This window comes from Coregonus clupeaformis, chromosome 8, assembly GCF_020615455.1.
Source record: "Coregonus clupeaformis isolate EN_2021a chromosome 8, ASM2061545v1, whole genome shotgun sequence".
NCBI classification, from domain to species: Eukaryota; Metazoa; Chordata; class Actinopteri; order Salmoniformes; family Salmonidae; genus Coregonus; species Coregonus clupeaformis.
In genome coordinates this window covers 46721960-46745302 of record NC_059199.1, presented here as the reverse complement: position 1 = coordinate 46745302, position 23343 = coordinate 46721960, and the positions used below count along the sequence as shown (strand labels likewise).

The 23343-nt window shown below is 43.9% G+C and overlaps 1 protein-coding gene across 1 annotated transcript in view; it reads left to right on the top strand.

Annotated features, from left to right (window-relative positions):
• LOC121571845 (CUB and sushi domain-containing protein 3-like) overlaps window positions 1–23343 on the top strand; it is a 558910-nt gene that overhangs the window by 274959 nt on the left and 260608 nt on the right. The window contains exon 13 of the mRNA XM_041883584.2: window positions 22778–22960. Within this exon, the coding sequence (XP_041739518.2) occupies window positions 22778–22960 (183 nt within the window). The remainder of the gene's footprint in view (window positions 1–22777; window positions 22961–23343) is intronic.

Below are 23343 nucleotides of genomic sequence, written 5' to 3'. Positions count from 1 at the left end.
CGTGTCAAAGGTCACAGAGCCTGGTGACCTGTAACGTTCTACTAAACTGATAGTTCATCACCTCCATATAGGGGGTTGTCACACAATAAATACCTTACTATTTACAGGGGGGGTGGGGAAGTTTAATCTCTCAAACACCAGCCACATCCACTGGATATGAGCTAGCATTTCCTCACAATATCCATATCTTTGATTATCTCCCCCCAAGCTCAGGGTTTTGTAATACATTAGTGCCACAGTGATAAACAGCATGCCATCCACCCTAATGAAGGAAAGTGAGTTAGGTGGAGAGAGGGGCAGGAAAGAGAGAGAGAGAGAGCGAGTGGGGGGGCAGAGAGAGAGACAAATAACGAGAGAGGGCGAAAGAAAGGAACTACATTATATATACAAAAGTATGTGGACACCCCTTCAAATGAGTGGATTCAGCTATTTCAGTCACACCCATCGCTGACAGGTGTATAAAATCGAGCACACAGCCATGCAATCTCTATAGACAAACATTGGCAGTAGAATGGCCTTACTGAAGAGCTCACTGACTTTCAACGTGGCACCATCCAACAAGTCAGTTCGTCAAATTTCTGGCCTGCTAGAGATGCCCCGGTCAACTATAAGTACTGTTATTGTGAAGTGGAAACGTCTAGGAGCAACAACGGCTCAGTCGCAAAGTGGTAGGCCACACAAGCTCACCGAACGGGACCACCGAATGCTAAAGCACATAGCGCGTAAAAATCGTCTGTCCTCGGTTGCAACGCTCACTACTGAGTTCCAAACTGCCTCTGGAAGCAACGTTAGCACAAGAACTGTTTGTCGGGAGCTTCATGAAATGGGTTTCCTTGGCCGAAAAGCCGCACACAAGCCTAAGATCACCATGCACATTGCCAAGCGTCGGCTGGAGTGGTGTAAAGCTTGCCGCCATTGGACTCTGGAGCAGTAGAAATGCATTCTCTGGAGTGATGAATCACGCTTCACCATCTGGCAGTCCGACGGACAAATCTGGGTTTGGCGGATGCCAGGAGAATGCTACCTGCCCCAATGCTTGGTGGAGGAGGAATAATGGTCTGGGGCTGTTTTTCATGGTTTGGGCTAGGTCCCTTAGTTCCAGTGAAGGGAAATCTTAACGCTACAGCATACAATGACATTCTAAACGATTCTGTGCTTCCCATTTTGCGGCAACAGTTTGGGGAAGGCCTTTTCCTGTTTCAGAATGACAATGCCCCCGTGCACAAAGCGAGGTCCATACAGAAATGGTATGTCGAGATCAGTCTAGAAGAACTTGACTGGCCTGCACAGAGCCCTGACCTCAACCCCATCTAACACCTTTGGGATGAATTGTCCCTTATTGGAACGCCAACTGCGAGCCAGGCCTAATCGCCCAACATCAGTGCCTGACCTCACTAATGCTCTTGTGGCTGAATGGAAGCAAGTCCCCGCAGCAATGTTCCAACATCTAGAGGAAAGCCTTCCCAGATGAGTGGAGGCTGTAATAGCAGCAAAGGGGGCACCAACTCCATATTAATGCCCATTTTAAACGTTCGTTTAATGATGGGACAGACCAAGGCGCAGCGTGATATACGTACATGTTTATTAAACCAATAAACACTTGACAAAACAAAGTCCAAGGTAGCACACACAACATACCTTACAAGGAACAAGATCCCACAACCCACTAGTGCCAATAGGCTGCCTAAGTATGATCTCCAATCAGAGACAACGAGCTACAGCTGCCTCTGATTGGGAACCACACCGGCCAACATAGATCTACACATAATAGATCAAAACATAGAAAACACTACAAAGAATATACACACCCTGACTCAACATATAAGAGTCCCCTGAGTCAGGGCGTGACAGTACCCCCCCCCAAAGGTGCGGACTCCGACCGCACCAACCTGACATGACAGGGAAGGGTCCGGGTGGGCATTCCGCCTCGGAGGCGGATCCGGCTCCGGGCGTGACGACCACAATCTCTCCTCCCCCCCATTACGCCCCTGGTCCGGTCTGGACCTCAGCGCGCTGCTTCCCCTCTCCTTCCTCCCACGATACACCAGACCCTGTCTGGACCCTGGTGTGAGAGACCCTGAACCTGGAGAGGGGCTGACGTCAGGCTCCGGACTGGAGCCGCTGACCGGAGCTGGACTGGGCACCGGTGGAGCGGACTGCTCTGGCTCCGGAGTGGAGCCGCTGACCGGAGCTAAATCAGGCACCGGTGGAGCGGACTACTCTGGCTCCGGAGTGGAGCCGCTGACCGGAACTGGATCAGGCACCGGTGGAGCGGACTGATCTGGCTCCGGAGTGGAGCAGCTGACCGGTGCCGGACCAGGCACCGGTGGAACGGGCTCGGGCCGTGCCGGACTGGACAAACGCACCACTGGTCTGGTGCGAGGCGCAGGCACGGGCCGGACCGGACTAGGAACACGCACCACTGGCTTGGTGCGAGGAGCAGGAACAGGCCGGGCCGGACTGGCGACGCGCACCACTATCTTGGTGCGAGGAGCAGGAACAGGCCGGGCCGGACTGGCGACGCGCACCACTGGCTTGGTGCGAGGAGCAGGAACGGGCCGGACCGGACTGTGAAGGCGGATTGGAGGTCTGGAGCGGAGAGCTGGCACAACTTGTCCTGGCTGGCTGCCCACTTTCGCACTACATGTGCGGGGCGCTGGCACAGGACGCACTGGGCTGTGCACGCGCACTGGCGATACCGTTCATAGAACTGGCGCAGGATATGCGGGACCGAGGAGGCATACTGGAGACCAGGAGCGTTGAGCCGGCACACCCCGTCCTGGCTGGATGCCCATCTTCGCACGGCACGTGCGTGGTGCAACCACAGGACGTACAGGACTGTGCCGGCGTACTGGCGACACAGTACGTAGCTCCGCATAACACGGAGCTTGCCCAGTCATACGCTTCCTCGCGTGAGTATGGGGAGTTGGCTCTGCTCTAACCCTAGGCTCCGCCAACCACCCCGTGTGCCCCAAAAAAAAATTTCTTGGGGCTGCTTCTCGGGCTTCCTCCTCGACCGGCCTCCTCCGTGTTGCCGTTGCTCCTCTCCTGCCTGGGCATCTACCTTAGCCCATGGTCCTTTCCCCGCGAATATCTCCTCCCTTGACCACAAATTGGCCACCTGTGACATGGCCATCCGCTCCGCCTGGACACGCTGCTTGGTCCTCGTTTGGTGGGATCTTCTGTCACGTTCGTTTAATGACAGGACAAACCAAGGCGCAGCGTGATATACGTACATGTTTATTAAACCAATAAACAATCGACAAAACAATAAACGAAACGAAACGTGAAGTCCAAGGTAGCACACGCAACATACCTTACAAGGAACAAGATCCCACAACCCACTAGTGCCAATAGGCTGCCTAAGTATGATCCCCAATCAGAGACAACGAGCTACAGCTGCCTCTGATTGGGAACCACACCGGCCAACATAGATCTACACATAATAGATCAAAACATAGAAAACACCACAAAGAATATACACACCCTGACTCAACATATAAGAGTCCCCTGAGTCAGGGCGTGACAATAACAAATTCTTATTTACAATGACGGCCTACACCGGCCAAACCCGGACGACGCTGGGCCAATTGTGTGCCGCCCTATGGGACTCCCAATCACAGCCAGTTGTGATACAGCCTGGAATCGAACCAGGGGGTCTGTAGTGACGCCTCAAGCACTGAGATGCAGTGCCTTAGACCACTGCACCACTCGGGAGCCCATAATTTAGGAATGAGATGTTCGACAAGCTTTTGGTCATGTAGTGTACCTCCGAGTGCAAACACACATGGAAAAACATGGGTTACTGTAATATCTCTGGAGTAAAAAAAGGAGGGACATGGTTGGGAGAGATTGCAGTTTGAATTAGATTGTTTTTTTCTTCTCGCTAACATACATTACCATTTATAACTGAAAACCCTTTCCTGACTCCTCATCAGTGTTCATTTGAGAGACTTTGCGAGACTAAATATCAATTTACCCTCCCTAATACATGAAGAGGGAAATAGCCTGGCTTCTCCACTACTGTAGCTAGCTTTCTTGCTGCTGATGCTGTGTGTAGTCTAATGAAGTCATATATCCCTAAAATATTCATTTTCTCACTTGGTGCAAGTACTTCACATCATGATAAATGGTAATCCCTAGTGAGGAATACAAGTCCTAATTTAGCATCCGATTTTATACTTTTTGAACCTGTCACGGTGGGGTGACGTTAACCGCTGACATCCATACTGTACCTATAGCAACAGAAACACTGACAGATGAAGCAGGACAGAGGCATGTAAAGGGTGAAAAGAAGATTTGGTAACACTTTACATTAAGTTGCTCTGATGCTTATTGTTTTAACAATGGTGTATTAGTAGGTTGTTAAGAAAAAAGAGTATCAAACTCTGTAAAATCAAGTGACCAATCCATTTGCGCACAACCCATCATAATGAGCTGAATACTGCAAAACAATCACAGTTTTCCAGTGACTTATAATCATATCAGTCGGTCTATAATATTCAGATCTCAGGTGAAATTAAGGACACATTTTCATCAGATGTGTTTCAGATACCTGCATTCCCTGTATTCTAACCACATGACAAGCTGTCAGCATTTTCATGCTTGTCCTTGAGTTGTTTAACTATTATTTTGTACCCCATTAGATACACACGAGTGTTGCAGAAGTTTATGTGTCATCATTATTTCTCATGCCCCTTAATTATAGATGCCAGAACAGAAGAGCCATTCGAGTTTGTGCGTTGGCTGTACATGTCATCGCGCTCTCTCTCTCTCTCTCTCTCTCTCTCTCTCTCTCTCTCTCTCTCTCTCTCTCTCTCTCTCTCTCTCTCCCCCTCTCCCTCCCGCTCCCTCTCTCTCTCTCTCTCTCTCTCTCTCTCTCTCTCTCTCTCTCTCTCTCTCTCTCTCTCTCTCTCTCTCTCTCTCTCTCTCTCTCTCTCTCTCTCTCTCTCTCTCTCTCTCTCTCTCTCTCTCTGTGTCTCTCTCTCTCTCTCTCTCTCTCTGTGTCTCTCTCTCTCTCCTCCTCCCTCTCGCTAGCTCCCTCTGTGATATGGTTTGAGTAGTCACTGGTTTCAAATCATTGTGCTACACGAAACCACCAACTGCAGTTTAATCATGTGCACACACACACAGACAGAGAAAAACACACTTTCTCTCAGCACTGCTGGGAGAATATGGTACACTCTTCTCCTGGGTTCTCTCTACAGTGATCTAATAGGTTTTTCCAGCTCTTGAGCAGTCAGCAGCCAGTGTATGCTAGCAGCTCGCTATCTCAGCTGAAGACTTCTGGAGAAATGAGTAATTTGGATTGCTGCAGGCTATGGATGATATTACGGTCTCATAGTGGGAATAGGCAGATCCCCCTGGGAGAGGCTAGCGGATATAGTGAACCAAATGGGAGTCATCACAGTGCAAGACCTAACCACTCTCTATATAGAGAATGTAAAGGAAGCCAATCAGATTTCAATGTTTAGCAGGTAGATTTAATGGTCATTATCAAATCAAATCAAATGTTATTTGCCACATGCGCCGAATACAACAGGTGTAGATCTTACAGTGAAATGCTTACTATTAAGTCCTTAACCAACAATGCAGTTTTTAAGAAAATTAAGTAAAAAAGAGATAAGTAAAAAATAGCAAATAATTAAAGAGCAGCAGTAAAATAAAATAACAGTAGGGAGGCTATATACAGGGGGTACCGGTACAGAGTCAATGTGCGGGGGGCAATGGTTAGTCGAGGTAATTGAGGTAATATGTACATGTGGGTAGAGTTAAAGTGACTATACATAAATAATAAACATGGTAGCAACAGCATAAAAAGAGGGGGTTGGGGTGAGGTGGATTGGGGATGGGCAATGCAAATAGTCCGGCTAGCCATTTGATTAGCTGTTCATGAGTCTTATGGCTTGGGGGTAGAAGCTGTTAAGAAGCCTTTTGGACCTAGACTTGGCACTCCGGTACCGCTTGCCGTGCGGTAGCAGAGAGAACAGTCTATGACTAGGGTGGCTGGAGTCTTTGACAATTTTTAGGGCCTTCCTCTGACACCGCCTGGTATAGAGGTCCTGGATGGCAGGCGTGATGTACTGGGCCTTACGCACTACCCTCTGTAGTGCCTTGCGGTCAGAGGCCAAGCAGTTGCCATACCAGGCGGTGATGCAACCAGTCAGGATGCTCTCGATGGTGCAACTGTATAACTTTTTGAGGATCTGAGGACCCATTCCAAATCTTTTCAGTCTCCTGAGGGGGAATAGGCTTTGTCGTGCCCTCTTCACGACTGTCTTGGTGTGTTTGGACCATGATCATTTGTTGGTGATGTGGACACCAAGGAACTTGAAGCTCTCAACCTGTTCCACTACAGCCCTGTCGATGAGAATGGGGGCGTACTCAGTCCTCTTTTTTCCCCCTGTAGTCCACAATCATCTCCTTTGTCTTGATCACGTTGAGGGAGAGGTTGTTATCCTGGCACCACACGGCCAGGTCTCTGACCTCCTCCCTAAAGGCTGTCTCATCGTTGTCGGGGATCAGGCCTACCACTGTTGTGTCATTGGCAAACTTAATGATGGTGTTGGAGTCGTGCCTGGCCATGCAGTCATGGGTGAACAGGGAGTACAAACATTGATCAAACATGTTATTTGTTATATGAATTAAATATAATATAATGTGATTACATCCTGATATATGCGGATGCACTGTGTATGGGGCTTTTAAGATCGTTGTGTCTCCATCAAACACATCTGAAACATACGCAAAGTGTACAAAATATTAGGAACACCTGCTCTTTCCAATACATAGACTGACCAGGTAAATCCAGGTGAAAGCCATGATCCCTTATTGGTGTTACTTGTTAAATCCACTTCAATCAGTGTAGATGAAGGGGAGGAGACAGGTTAACTAATGATTTTTAAGCCTTGAGACAATTGACATGGATTGTGTATGTGTACCATTCAGAGGGTGAATAGGCAAGACAAAATATTTAAGTGCTTTTGAACGGGGTATGGTAGTAGGTGCCAGGGGCACCGGTTTGTGTCAAGAACTGCAACGCTGTTGGGTTTTTCACACTCAACAGTTTCCCGTGTGTATCAAGAATGGTCCACCACCCAAAGGACATCGGGCCAACTTGACACAACTGTGGGAAGCATTGGAGTCAACATCGGCCAGCATCCCTGTGGAACGCTTTCGACACCTTGTAGAGTCCATGCACCGACGAATTAAGGCTGTTCTGAGGGCAAAAGGGGGTGCAACTCAATATTAGGAAGTTGTTCCTAATGTTTTGTACACTCAGTGTGTTTCACCAACAATCTGCTGTCATAAAACTTCTGCAACATTTACAAGATTAGAATATGCTCCTATAACTATTTATATCTCATGTTGTTATGCAAAGGCGAGAATCTAAATTACAGACACTCTGTCTGTAATTTAGATTCTCGCCTTTGCATAACAACATTAATGACTTTGTGAAAGAGCTGTTGTGAATCCCGTCGACTACCTGCCTGCATTCTAATGTGCACTTAGCTTGGGTACCAGTTTCAGCATTTTGATTCCAGTTCCCCGTGGCTACATCGCTGTGTCTCCTGTGCTCTTTTTCTCTCTTTCTTTGCCTAGGCAATTTATCTCCTGTCAAAGATTTTACACAATGGGACCAAATTTTACATCAGAAAAGCATAATTATATATTTTATATGACAATTTCCAGTGAAGGTCCAGTGAAAGTCATTCTTCACACCATTGGTGACCGGAACAGAGAGAGGACAACAGAGAGCACTAAAGTGTGTAATGGGATGTGGGTTAAGGGGTGAGGAAAGGGTCAAGTTAGACCTTTAGAGATAAGAGAAAGAGATTTGCGTCCCAAATGGCACCCTATTCTCTTTATACAGCACTACTTTTAACCAAGGACCATAGGGTTCTGGTTAAAAGTAGTGCAGTACAGTATAGGGGATAGAGTGCCATTTGGGACACAGTGGAGAACTCATCAAGAGGCAGGAAGTGGTGGTACTGTTGGAGGACCTTACCCATGATCCTTTGGAGAGGTGTCTATGTAGGCGGCATATCAGAAAGTATTCATACCCCTTGACTTATTCCACATTTTGTTGTATTGCAGCCTGAATTCAAAATGGATTAAACAGATTTTTTTTCTCACCCATCTACCCACAATATCCCGTAATGAGAAAGTAAAAACATGTTTGTAGAAATTTTTGCAAATGTATTGAAAATGAAATACAGAAATATCTCATTTACATAAGTATTCACACCCCTGAGTCAATACATGTTACAATATTATTTGGCAGTAATTACAGTCTCTAAGAGTTAGCACATCTGGATTGTACAATATTTGCACATTATGCTTTTTAAAATTATTCAAGTTCTGTGATGTTGTTTGTTGATCATTGTTAGAAAACCATTTTCAAGGCATGACATAGATTTCCAAGCTGATTTAAGTCAAACCTGTAACAAGGCCACTCAGGAACATTCAATGTCATATTGGTAAGCAACTCCAGTGTATATGTGGCCTTGTGTTTTAGGTTATTGTCCTGCTGAAAGGTGAATTTGTCTCCCAGTGTCTGTTGGAAAGCAGACTAAACCAGGTTTTCCTCTAGGATTTTGCCTGTGCTTAGCTCTATTCCGTTTCTTTTTTTTTCTTAAACTTTTTGCCAATGACAAGCATACCCATAACATGATGCAGCCACCACCATGCTTGAAAATGTGAAGAGTGGTACGCTTTGTATTCAGGACGTAAAGTTAACTTCTTTGCCATTTTTTTTGCAGCTTTACTTTAGTGCCTTATTGCAAACAGGATGCATGTTTTGGAATATTTTTTATTCTGTATAGGCTTCCTTCTTTTCACTCTGTCATTTAGGTTAGTATTGTGGAATAACTACAATGTTGTTGATCCATCCTCAGTTTTCTCCTATCACAGCCATTAAACTCTGTAACCATTGTTCCCTCTAAGCTGCGTGTGTGCGAAATAGCCGCCCACGCAGAGAAGCAGGAGATTGAACTTCACTCAACATTCTAGAGTTTTCCCCCTTAGTTAACACTATCAACGTTTCCCTTTACTGTGGAAATTGTGATCAAATCAACGCAATATTGGCCACTTTCAATGCAACATACCGAAACAAAACAAACTATGCAAGATATTTTGTTGTAGGCAGAACGCATCGGAGTAGGATTCTGTTGCATTGACACACACAACTCAGCCCGCACTCTACACAGACTGGTGGGGCATAAGCAGAGCTGCAGTAGACCTATATGCAAATAGAGCATTGCCATATATGGATCTGTGCCATTCACTTTGAACTGGACTGTGTTTACAGCATAAGCGGTAGTGAGTAGATGCATTTGTTTTGAGATCAAAGCAAAAGCTTAATGTAGTCACGTGGGCACATTTGTTCATGTCCTTTGCTAGTTAGTGAGTTATTGGCCCAGTTATAGATCATTTGTAGTCAGCAATGGGGGAGTGATTGCTTCCTACAAAATGTGTACATTTCTAGACATCTTTGAAAACAAGTCGGGTAAAGAGCTTATTTTTTTCTTAAAGGGGCAGTGTTGTATTTTGAGACAGGCTTGAATAAGCTAAGTAGCCAATAGGCAGAGGGTAGAATAATTTGTCTGAATCTCTGTAATAATGGTATGGGAATAATGCATTTTATTTTGTTAATTGCATCAAATAGCACAACAAAATGTTCAGTCACCTCCTTGTCTGAAGGACAAGTGGATAAACAGGTTAATGTCAAGCCACATGTTTTTTTTTTTTGTTTTTTGTCTCATGGAATGTTTGCCTACATTGAACACCACACATTGGCTGCTACTGTAGGTTCAATGATAGAACAACTATTTCCATGTTAAAATGTTATGGGATGCATTTTCTCCATAGTTTTTTATGGTAGGCCACTCTGGTAAGCCTACATTATGATCAAATAGTCACAGTAGCCTACTTGACCACTGTCTAGAACTGTAACTTAAAGCTGGTACAGCCTCAGTGTTCACAGTAAACATGAGCTGGAAGTTGTACAGAATTTTCATAATGTTCACATTTGCGCTCAGCAGACCTGAAATTTGTTCAGTGCCAAAATAAAATTGTGGGAACATTGTCTGTAACTGTTTTGGCCTTATGATGACATCCCTTAGCAGTTTCCTTCTTCTCCGGCAACTGAGCTGGGAAGGACGGCTGTATCTTTGCAGTGACTGGATGTATTTGATACACCATCCAAAGTGTAATTAATAACTTCACAATGCCCAAAGGGATATTCAATCTCTGCTCTTTTTATTTTTACCCATCTATCAATAGGTGTGTTTCTTTGCGAGGTATTGGAAGACCTCCCTGGTCTTTGTGGTTGAATCTGTGTTTGAAATTCACTGCTCGACTGAGAGACCTTACAGATACTTTTATGTGTGGGGTACAGAGATTACGTATTCATTCAAAAATCATGTTGAACACTATTTTTGCACACAGAGTGAGTCCATGCAACGTATTATGTGACTTGTTAATACAATTTTTACACCTGAACTTATTTAGGCTTGCCATAACAAAGGGGTTGAATACTTATTGACTCAAGACATTTCAGCTTTTCATTTTTAATTAAGGCCTGGCACCTCAGGCTGAAAAAACATTTTTGCATCTACCTATACATTTTGCAATTTGTTGGTATTTTGGTCCATAAAATATTAGTATTTTTATAAAGTGAACATAAAAATGTCAAAAACTTGATGAAAATGTATATTTTCTCTAGTTTGCCATACTAGCAACATCAACATAAAAAAAATCAAAAAAAAATTCAAAGCTCGCTACATTGAATTACAAATAATTTCAAAGCCCATTTCATAGAGAATGATACAAACTGGACTATATTTTGTAATTTACTTTGAAGAGCTGGTGATTGGGTCTAACTAGGCGTTTGGAGTTTTGTGGTCTATATCCCGGGTACCTGTCTTTAACTGCCATTTCCCGAAAGTCAGACTCTTCCCACACGCCATCACATTTTTCTCAGCTTCAAAAGCATCTGCATTCATCAAACATTGTGTGGTTATCCATAGATATATTCTCCAGATTTGCCCAGAGGAAATTGTTGATATGTTGTAAAATTCTTCTTTGGAAAAAGGGGCACAAAATGCATTTTACGTACATGTCTTTAGTATTTTACAGATAGAAAGATTCAAAAGGCACTCACACATCTGAGCTATCTTTTTGGAGGTGCATGGTAACAGTTGAATAAGATGAGAAAAAAAGAAGAAACCTGCGGGTTTCTTCTTTTTTCTCACAGATAGAAAGATGAAAAAATTATTTATCCACAATCTGCTCTGGACAAGTCCTGGAGTGTCTTAACAAGATGAAATGAAAATATTTAGGCTGACTTTATCCATTGTTCAGATAAAATAGATTTGTACAATATGCAAATATTTGCATATTTAATTATACATGGCCTCATTTGCATCTTTTAATACTAAACGTTTTTGTCTACGTTATTCTGGTAGAAGTTAATTGTAATATGAAAAAAAATACCCTATAACTGTGTGTTGCCTGGCCTTAATTTGTAAAAAATTCTAAAAACATAATTCCACTTTGAAATTATTGGGTATTGTGTAGGCCAGTGACACAAAATCTAAATTTAATCCGTTTTAAATGCAGGCTGTAACACAAGAAAATGTGGAAAAATTCAAGGGGTGTGAATACTTTCTGAAGGCACTGTATTTAAGTGTACCCATCGTGGCAGGCATCCTTGAGTGACACTCTGCTCAAGATCTATAGCTAGACATCTTTATATTTTTCAAATCCTGTCATAAACAGTAAATTACAAAATTTGATCTAATTTGGATGGATGGTAATTATGGTCCTGCTGTCAATTAAGCCTACCCAAATAACAGGGGTAAGTGTTTAAAATGTATCCCCTCTCCCCCCAAAATATATACTGTTCAATGAATCGCCATGATTTCACCCAGTAGAGATTAGAAGGTTCAACAGAGAAATGGAAACAAATCGTTCAGCATATTTCTCTTGTTAGTGTCTTTGTTTTCACCGTGCACACGTTCTTAAAGATTACATGCATAAGGTCTTTAAGATTCTGAGCTGCAGGTAGGACAAAGAAAGAAGGGATCGAGTTGTAGGTAGTAACAAGCAGAATAGTCGAGGAGAATGACATTACGGGGGTGAAAACATGGTATGATGTTAATTTATGATGGTGTTCTGAAGCAAACAAGGCAAAGCTGCCTCTAATTTCTGAGTGAATTTCATTTTATTGCCATTAAGGCAAACATTGTCATCCTGTAGAGCTCAGTAATCATGGCAATGAGTAATTTCAGGAGGAAGCTGTGAGGAAAGAAATATATAATTCATGATTAATCCACATTGAATCATTCCATGACGCCAGAGCAAAAATGTAAACGATGAACAATAATACAGGTTTAATTTGAATATTTCTAGAAAGACTGTGCCTGCATCCCAAATGGTACCCTATTTCCTATATAGTATGCAATACATAGGGAATAGAGTGCCATTTGAGACACACCCAGTGAGACACCCAGTTGGAATGATTAATACTTGATCCTGTATTTACCATTTGAATAAGAAGTGTGTGCTTATTTGTTCATCTAAATGAGTGCTAGATGAGCGTGAATAAAGTGAATACAGCCACAATGAGATAGGAATAGCTGCATTGATAGATTAAATATTATTGGAAGACTCGGGGAGTTCTTAGAGTACTGTAAAATGTCACAAACACAGACATAGACTGGGACACACACACACAATACTGGGACTCACACACACATCAGATCATGACTCCGTACACCTGCTTCCTGTTTACAAGCAGAAGCTCAAACAGGAAGTACCCTTGACTCGCTCCATTGAGAAATCATGCTTCAGGACTGCTTTGCAAACACTGATTGGAATATGTTCTGAGACACCGTCGATAACATCAACGAGCTAACCACATCCGTCACCGGCTTCATTACGAAATGCATCAGCGACATTGTCCCCACAGTTAAGGTTCGCTGCTTCCCCAATCAAAAGCCCTGGATTAATACAGAGGTTGGCGCCAAGCTAAAGGACAGGGCTACCGCACACAGGGCTATCACAGACAACCCTGAGGCTACGGCTGACCATGGGAAGAAGTACAAGAAGGGCAGCTATGATCTCCGCAGAGTCATCAAATGAGCAAAAGGACAATATAGGAATAAGGTGGAATCTTATTACACAGGCTCCGACGCCTGCCGTATGTGGCAGGGGCTACAGTCCATTACAGATTACAAAGGAAGACCCAGCCGTGATCTGCCCAACGATGCCTCTCTATCAGATGAACTCAATGCATTTTATGCACGCATCGACAATAACAACATCGTGCCTTGCGTGAGGCCTACGTAAGTAAGGTCTTTAATCAGGTCAACACTCGCAAGGCCGTAGGGCCGTATGGTATTCCAGGGCGCGTTCTCAGAGCATGCTGGCAGGCATATTCACTGTCATTTTCAACCTCTCCTTGTCCCTGTCTGTAATCCCTACATGTTTTAAGATGACTACCATCATTCCTGTTCTACAACCCTGTAGCACTCACACCTGTAATCATGAAGTGCTTTGAAAGGCTGTGTATGGCACACATCAACTCCATCATCACATACAACCTAGACTCACTTCAATTTGCATATAATATAATAATAATATTATAATATGCCATTTAGCAGACGCTTTTATCCAAAGCGACTTACAGTCATGTGTGCATACATTTTTACATATGGGTGGTCCTGGGGATCAAACCCACTACCCTGGCGTTACTAGCGCCATGCTCTACCAATTGAGCTACAGAGGACCACTGCATATGTAAGGGTGTGATTATCTGAGTACATTAATTCAAGGGAACCAGGATTTCGGGGTTCTCACAGTATCTTGGTTTATTGACTTCTGTTTTTCATGAGCCTCTTTTGTTTTTGCAATGAATAGAACGTTTAGAGTTGGTAAGAACAATGTAATCACAATACTGTGGGTCCCTTTTACACAAAATAAACCCATTTTCAAAGTTCAAAATGACAACCAAATGTATACAATAAATAACTCACATTCAAATATGAATGAACTTTGACTCTGTTGCCTACTTTAAGTAACACATAAAATAGACACCAAGACTTAATATTTAAGCAAAATCCTGTATGACTTAACTTATGAAACTGGTTCCGTAAACCAAAAAAGAAAAAAGAAAAAGGTAACTTTGCTTTAGCAAAAAAGCTGGCTTCACTGTCTGTATTTCCTTTACAGACTAAATGTATAAAATATAACTTTGTATGAAAGTAAAAATTCCCTATTAAAGACCTTAATCCACATAAACAAACATTTGTAAGTAATCACAAAAACAGCCCTACTGTTGTTAGACAGTACAGACTTATCACAGCAAAAAGCTTGTGAACACCAACACATAAACTGTCACTGTCACCTCAAGCCCACTTTATCAATTTATGGCTATTAATAAGGTCTGTCTTTTAATCAGAATGTTATTCCATTCGTAGTGAATAATGTCCCTTGGAATCTTTAACTAGTAGTGTCCCTTGGATGTGGTGCTAGCATTTAGCCACTGTCTTAGCGTTCGCTAGTACTTTTATTGTTACTTGTAATTTCTTCTTAGATGACGAAATCCAATCTTCTCCAATAGTGTTAGCTATAATGTCTCAGTCCCTATGTAGAATACAATTTACTATGGAGTTGAGATAATTTACTTCCCCGTTACTTGGCCGTAAGTTCAGTTCGGCTAGCTCTGGCCTCCTCTCGCTGTCCTATCCCAGGACTCACGTGGTGATTGTACCCAGGAAACAGCAGAACGATGTCGGACACGCCTCCTCTGCTCCCCTGTGGAGTCACCATCTCCCCCAACTAATCTGACACTGTGTAGCAGAAGAAACCTCGGCAGCTGCCTCTCTCTTCCTCTCGCCCACACGTCCTTCAGCAATCGTCCCTGCTTGCAGTAGACACCACTGTTAGAAGCAGTCTGCGTTATTACAACTTCGCTTCACTAAATGATTGTTTAGGTTGCTTCCATTTTCTTTACTCTTCACACTGCCCGTCATCTCTCGACTCCACCCCCAATTCTAGTTCACCTAATCAGAGGGTGTCTGATAGGGGTGTGTGCTCAGTCTCCTCCTGTATTCCCTGTTCACCCATGACTACGTGGCCATGCATGACCACAACACAAACATCAAGTTTGCTGACGACAAGACAGTGGTAGGCCTGATCGACGATGAGACAGCCTACAGGGAGGAGGTCACTGACCTGGCAGTGTGGTGCCAGGACAACAACCTCTCCCTCAACATCAGTAAGACCAAGGAGCTGATCGTGGACTACAGGAAACTGGGAGGGATGAGCACGTCCACATTGATGGGGCTGCAGTGGAGCGGGTCGAGAGCTTCAAGTTCCTCGGTGTCCAAATCACTAAGGACTTAAAATGATCCACACGCGCGCACAGTCGTGAAGAAGGCTCGACAGCGCCTCTTTCCCCTCAGGAGGTTGAAAAGGTTTGGCATGGGCCCTCCAATTCTCAGAAATGTCTAAAGCTGCACCGGTGAGAGCATCTTGACTGGCAGCATCACTGCTTGGTATGGCAACACCGCCCTCGATCACATGGCGCTACAGAGGGTGGTGCGGACAGCCTAGTACATCACTGAGGCCGAGCTTCTTGACATCCAGGACCTCTATATCAGGCGGTGTGAAAGGAAGGCCCGGAGAAATGTTAAAGACTCCAGCCACCCAAGCCATGGACTGTTCTCTCTGCTTCCGCATGGCAAGCGGTATCGGTGCATCAAGTCTGACACTAACAGACTCCTGAACAGCTTCCATCCCCAAGCCATAATATTGCTAAATAGATAACAAAATGGCTACACAGGCTATCTGAGTTGACCCTTGTATTTTATTTTTTATTTTTACACTGTCTTTATGCACACTCACAGGACTTTACACACTCACGCACACTGACACACCAACACCAACACAAACACACACACACACTCACTTAATTTGCTCACACACACATAACATGCATACACATTTATACTGACTCTACACACACGCACTCACACACAATCATCATATACGCTGCTGCTACTCTGCTTATCATATATCCTGATGCCTAGTCGCCTTACCCCTATACATACAGTATCTACCTCTATCACTCCAGTATCCCTGCACATTGTAAAAATGGTATTGGAACTGACCCTAGAACTGATCCTGTATACAGCTTCTGACCCTGGAACTGATCCTGTATACAGCTTCTGACCCTGGAACTGATCCTGTATACAGCTTACTTACTTCTCATGTTCTTCTTATTTCTTCGTTTTATTTCTTGTGTGTTTTTGTTTTACATTATGTTACACATCCTGGCACCGACAAAGATGGCGGCCTCGTCACTAGCTCTTAGGAAACGTTGCAGTATTTTGTTTTTTTTATGTATTATTCTTTACGTTATTAGCTCAGAAAGTGTTTTGCATCATTACATATAGCCGGGAAAAACTATTGGATATCAGAGCGGCGGTAACTCACCAGCATTACGACTTTCCCGAAGCAGATCCTTTGTTTGCGCTCCCCAGGGCAACTGAACTGATTCCAGCGGCTGACCCAAAACATCGCCGGCGGAGGAGAGGCACTCGGAGCGGCCTGCTGGTTCGACTTAGGAGGCGCGCACACCACCCACCGCTTCCAAGTATTCTACTCGCTAATGTTCAGTCTTTGGTTAACAAGGTCGACGAACTATGGGCAAGGATTTCTTTCCAGCGAGACATGAAGGCCTGTAACATACTCTGTTTCACGGAAACATGGCTCTCTTGGGATATTCTGTCGGAATCGGTCCAGCCAGATGGGTTCACAGTTCATCGCGCAGACAGGAATAAATATCTCTCCAGGAAGCAGAAGGGCGGAGGTGTGTGTTTCATGATTAACGACTTATGGTGTATTTGTAGTAACATAGAGGAACTTGAGTCCTTCTGTTCACCCAACCTAGAATATCTCACAATCAAATGCCGACCGTATTATCTCCCAAGAGAATTTTATTCGGTTATAGTCACAGCCATGTATATCCCCCCTCAAGCCGATACCACGACAGCCCTCAAAGAACTTCACTGGACCTTATGCAAACTGGAAACCACATATCCTGAGGCTGCATTTATTGTAGCTGGGGATTTTAACAAAGCAAATATGAGGACTAGGCTGCCGACTATCGACTGTTGTACTCGTGCTGCTAAAATCCTCGACCATTGCTATTCGAACTTCCGGGATGGTTATAAGGCCCTCCCCCGCCCTCCTTTTGGCAAATCTGACCACGACTCCATTTTGCTTCTCCCTTCCTATAGGCAGAAACTCAAACAGGAAGTACCCGTGCTAAGGACTATTCAACGCTGGTCTGACCAATCGGAATCCACGCTTCAAGATTGTTTTGATCACACGGACTGGGATATGTTCCGGGTAGCTTCCGAAAATAATTTAGACATATACACTGAAACGGTGACTGAGTTTATCAGGAAGTGTATAGGTGATGTTGTGCCCACTGTGAATATTAAAACCTACCCTAACCAGAAACCGGGGATAGATGGCAGCATTCGCGCAAATCTGAAAGCGCGAACCACCGCATTCAACCATGGCAAGGTGACTGGGAATATGGCAGAATACAAACAGTGTAGCTACTCACTCCGCAAGGCAATTAAACTAGTAAAACATCAGTATAGAGACAAAGTGGAGTCGCAATTCAATGGCTCAGACACGAGACGTATGTGGCAGGGTCTACAGACAATCACAGACTACAAAAGGAAAACCAGCCACGTCGCCGACACCGACGTCTCGCTTCCAGACAAGCTAAACACCTTCTTTGCCCGCTTTGAGGATAACACAGTGCCACTGACGAGGCTCACTACCAAGGACTGTGGCCTCTCCTTCTCCATGGCCGACGTGATTAAGACATTTAAGCATGTTAACCCCCGCAAGGCTACCGGTCCAGATGGCATCCCTAGCCGCGTCCTCAGAGCATGCGCAGACCAGCTGGCTGGTGTGTTTATGGACATATTCAATCTCTTCCTTTCCCAGTCTGCTGTTCCCACATGCTTCAAGATGGCCACCATTGTTCCTGTACCCAAGAAAGCAAAGGTAACTGAACTAAATGACTATCGCCCTGTAGCACTCACCTCTGTCATTATGAAGTGCTTTGAGAGACTAGTCAAGGATCATATCACCTCTACCTTACCTCTCACCCTAGAACCACTTCAATTTGCTTAACGCTCCAATAGATCCACAGACGATGCAATCGCCATCACACTGCACACTGCCTTATCCCATCTGGACAAGAGGAATACCTATGTAAGAATGCTGTTCATTGACTATAGCTCAGCATTCAACACCATAGTACCCTCCAAGCTCATCATTAAGCTTGAGGCCCTGGGTCTGAACCCCGCCCTGTGCAACTGGGTCCTGGACTTCCTGACGGGCCGCCCCCAGGTGGTGAAGATAGGAAACAACATCTCCACTTCGCTGATCTTCAACACTGGTGCCCCACAAGGGTGCATGCTCAGCCCCCTCCTGTACTCCCTGTTCACCCATGACTGTGTGGGCAAGCACGCCTCCAACTCAATCATCAAGTTTGCAGACGACACAACAGTAGTAGGCTTGATTACCAACAATGACGAGACCGCCTATAGGGAGGAGGTGAGGGCTCTGAGAGTGTGGTGCCAGGAAAATAACCTCTCACTCAACATCAACAAAACAAAGGAGATGATCGTGGACTTCAGGAAACAGCAGAGGGTGCACCCCCCTATCCACATCGACAGGACCGCAGTGGAGAAGGTGGAAAGCTTCAAGTTCCTTGGCATACACATCACCGACAAACTGAAATGGTCCACCCACGCAGACAGTGTGGTGAAGAATGCGCAACAGAGCCTCTTCAACCTCAGGAGGCTGAAGAAATTCGGCCTAGCATCTAAAGCCCTCACAAACTTTTACAGATGCACAATTGAGATCATCCTGTCGGGCTGTATCACTGCCTGGTACGGCAACTGCACCGCCCACAACCACAGGGCTCTCCAGAGGGTGGTGCGGTCTGCCGAACGCATTACCGGGGGCAAACTACCCGCCCTCTAAGACCAAGACACATACAACACCCGATACAACAGGCCAAAACAGGCCAAAAAGATCATCAAGGACATCAACCACCCGAGCCACTGCCTGTTCACCCCGCTATCATCCAGAAGGCGAGGTCAGTACAGGTGCATCAAAGCTGGGACCGAGAGAATGAAAAACAGCTTCTATTTCGAGGCCATCAGACTGTTAAATAGCCATCACTAGCACATTACAGGCTGCTGCTGCCTATTGAAATCAATGGCCACTTTAAGAAATGGAACACTAGTCACTTTAATAATGTTTACATATCTTGCACTACTCATCTCATATGTATATACTGTATTCTATTCTATAATATTCTACCGTATCTTAGTCCATGCTTCTCTGTCATTGCTTGTCCATATATGTATATATTCTTAAATCCCATTCCTTACTAGTTTTGTGTGTATTGGGTATATGTTGTGAAATTGTTAGATATTACTTGTTAGATATTACTACACTGTCAGAGCTAGAAGCACAAGCATTTCGCTACACCCGCATGTGACAAATAACATTTGATTTGATTGTTGTTTTTTAAATTTATTTTACCTTTATTTAACTAGGCAAGTCAGTTAAGAACAAATTCTTATTTACAATGACGGCCTACACCAGCCAAACCCGGACGACGCTGGGCCAATTGTGTGCCACCCTATGGGACTCCCAATCACGGCCGGTTGTAATACAGCCTGGAATCGAACCAGGGGGTCTGTAGTGAAGCCTCAAGCATTGAGATGCAGTGCCTTAGACCGCCGCGCCACTCAGGAGCCCCACTCGGTTTAGAGCTTGCAAGAAAGGCATTTCACTGTACTTGTGCACATGACATTAACACTTTCAACTTGAACACACACACACACACTGATTGATTTGTGTCCACCAAACTGAGAAGAGCTGAAGGTTTGGGACCCCTGTGACAGATTTAAAACCTCCATGGGCAATAACTGGAATGAATATGTGGGACCCTGATTCGGTCACAAACTGAATACATATCCTATGAGCTCAAATTAAATATCTGGTTGGATCATATTCTATTGATGAGATGTTAATGTGCTTTTATGGAGCCTTAGAGGACAAATCACGGTTTCATCTTCGACAAAAGTTCCCGATGTGACATATTGTTTCACATTATAATGGTCACGTTGATGTCGGCCAATTCCAACATTTTCTACATAGCAACACTGTGGAAACTGAATATGTACGTGAATTCAATGTGTGCATCCAAGCTTACTAAATAAGTGTAGAGATGCCATTGTAACAAGGGTTCAGAGAAAAAAATACTAAGACCAGATGTAGGCAGCATACAAGAGCTCATAAAACGTGACTTTGTTCTCTAGAAGCAACCATCATATCAGTCACTTCACATTACAGACAGGAATTTATAGACCCACATCAGGCATTACTAATCAATGATCATCAACTCCAATTTCCAACTCTTACAATATTTCTTGAGGAAATGCCCTATTAGGGGTTGATGTAATGAACAGATTAACTACTGGTAATTAACTACCAATTCTCACAAAGGCTTTTTTCTACCTGAGACTGAACAGTTATGAGAAGATTATTTTGGAATATGAGCGTACCTCGAGGAAATGTTGGTAGGGTTCCAGTAGCTGTGAGCCATCCAACTATAAATTACCCTGTAGTGTCATTTGAAGGCTAGACATTGATTTACAATTGATATAAATACTTCCAATGGTAAATACTACAAAGTAATCATATATTTTAGAATAATTTTAGAGTATACTGTATCTATATCCCTTGATAAGTTGGTACAGTTTTACTCAACACTACTCATACAAGTGTATTACTGTAAGGCTTTCAAAATCTCAGATAAACCTTCATATCATCATTAGAATAGATGTGGGCTTATACTATTGTGGCTCCCTTCCCGTCCTTTGAATCTCTGTTAGTGACTTTCATCTTTGAGATGTTCTTTTCTCTAGTTCCACATCGGGCCTTTGAATAAACGTCTTAAATGTTGATTCTAATTGGACTGTAATTCTCAGGGACGGCTGAATCTAGCTTAATGATCAATTCTTAGCCAAGATTTATGAAAAGTAAATCTCACTAGTAGTATTTAAATTAGCATACATGAGAAGTAGACTTGCGATGTCATATTCTTCACCCTTTTGCATTTACAATGTTGTTGATACTTCCTATAAGTTGGGCTTCTGTGATAGCCTGTATCGTTGACTGGAAATAAATCTACTTGTATTGCTAGAAATGGACAATGAATGCCCCATTCCGGCCTTACTGTTGTGTGTTACATTACTTACATAACTGTAGGCTTGGCAATATCTTTACAATTTTCCAAGCTGTTCCTGGAAACATACAGGAGTAGAACCCCCCCCCACAAAAGGCCAGGCTAGGGGCAAACAGTATGCATTGTGCTTATGAACACGTATACCCACGCCACGTACGATATAACAGTTGACCATTTCCCCACAGACAAAGATGACCTTAGTGTTGAACATTCTGTTGCCAGGCATTATTCAGATGCGAGTGCGCAATTTGTTCTCCATCTTTTCTGATGTCGTAAAACACAGAGCAGTAAATATGCTCTAACCTTCCCAGGCCCGGCCCTCCCTCCCTCCCTCCCTACAGATTGAACAGCCAAGCCCAGGCAGTCAGGGCGGTAGGTATTGTGGTTCCCATAAAGACGGTGTCATGACTGAAATTAATACAATATATCACACTTTGCAAAGACTTCCATTACTCCTAGGCTGAAATAAACCACCCCCCACTCCCACGAACCACTAACGTGATCATAATAATTTAGAGGAGTTTTTCTTTCCCTTACCATTTGAGAATGCTCTCGGAGCGAGCACCACAGTTCAGGGTTCAACTCTGAACAGTGGCGGAGGATGTCTGAGAAGATGCATTAGAGCTCCTCCCCACACCCACACCCTCCGAGGGAACCAGCCAGGCCAATCTCGGGTGTTACCTGGGTATGGTGACCCAGGATGGGTGGGGTGTGTGTGGGGTGATTAAGGGCTCTTTTCAATCTATATCGCGTAAATTCAGCATTACAGCGTGATTGACATTTAAAGGCAATGTTCCCGCTTTAGCAGAGACTGCGTTCACGGTAAATGTGGCTCAATAGGAAATTACCTTTAAATGTCTAACGCTTCAGCAATACAGATTCAATAGAGTCCTAGATGTTTTTGTGGCCTCCTACCTGCCCCACCGGCTGCTGCATTCAGGGAGAGAGAGGCTCTGCATGTTTACTCATGCTTATCTGGATGGACACGGGTACAGTGTTTGCGAGGATTCACATGGATGCCTATTTCCTTAGTGTGGTAGGGTTTAAAAAAACAGACCAAATAACTGTTCTATCATCTCCTTTTTTTCACATTCTCAAACATGGACACAAGACTGTGTAATTCTGCTCTGAGGACAACAGTCTTTTCTGTCTGAATGGGTGTGATGATGAGCACCAACTCCTTGTGATTGTTGCCTGTATGATTCAGTGTTTGTTCTGAATATAGCCTGATTATTATTCCAACCTCTTTGTTACTACTCATGGTGTGAATTGGATCCATTACGTGAACTGGAAAGCATGATGGTATGCTTGTTTTATGACAGACAGACACAAGACACATTTCCCCTTGGGTATTCACTAAAATAAAATAAAATGTCATAATGCTCACTAACATGTTTTTGTCACTGTTTTCCACAGAGATTGACAAAGAGAGTTGCGGGGACCCTGGTACGCCCCTCTATGGGATAAGGGAAGGAGTCAGCTTCTTGAATGGGGGCATCCTGCGGTTTGAGTGCCAGTTTGGGTTCGAGCTCATCGGGGAGAGGACCATATCTTGTCAGAACAACAACCAGTGGTCGGCCAACATCCCCATGTGCATCTGTGAGTATGAACATCTAAATCACATCTAATTTCTGGGGTCTAAATCACATCTAATTTCTGGGGTCTAAAACGCATCTAATTTCTGGGGTCTAAAACGCATCTAATTTCTGGGGTCTAAAACATCTATTTTCTGGGGTCTAAAACACATCTAATTTCTGGGGTCTAAAACACATCTAATTTCTGCGGTCTAAAACATCTAATTTATTTTGTCATTTTCTTTATGTGTCTAAAACTAACTCAGTTTCTTGTCATTATGTACAAAAACATCATTATTCTCTCTTCATGTTGTTGCAAAGAAGAAAATAGCTATGAACCATTTTCATGGATGGACAGTAATGGCTGCATTCTAAATGGCACCTTATTCCCTACATAGTGCACTAATT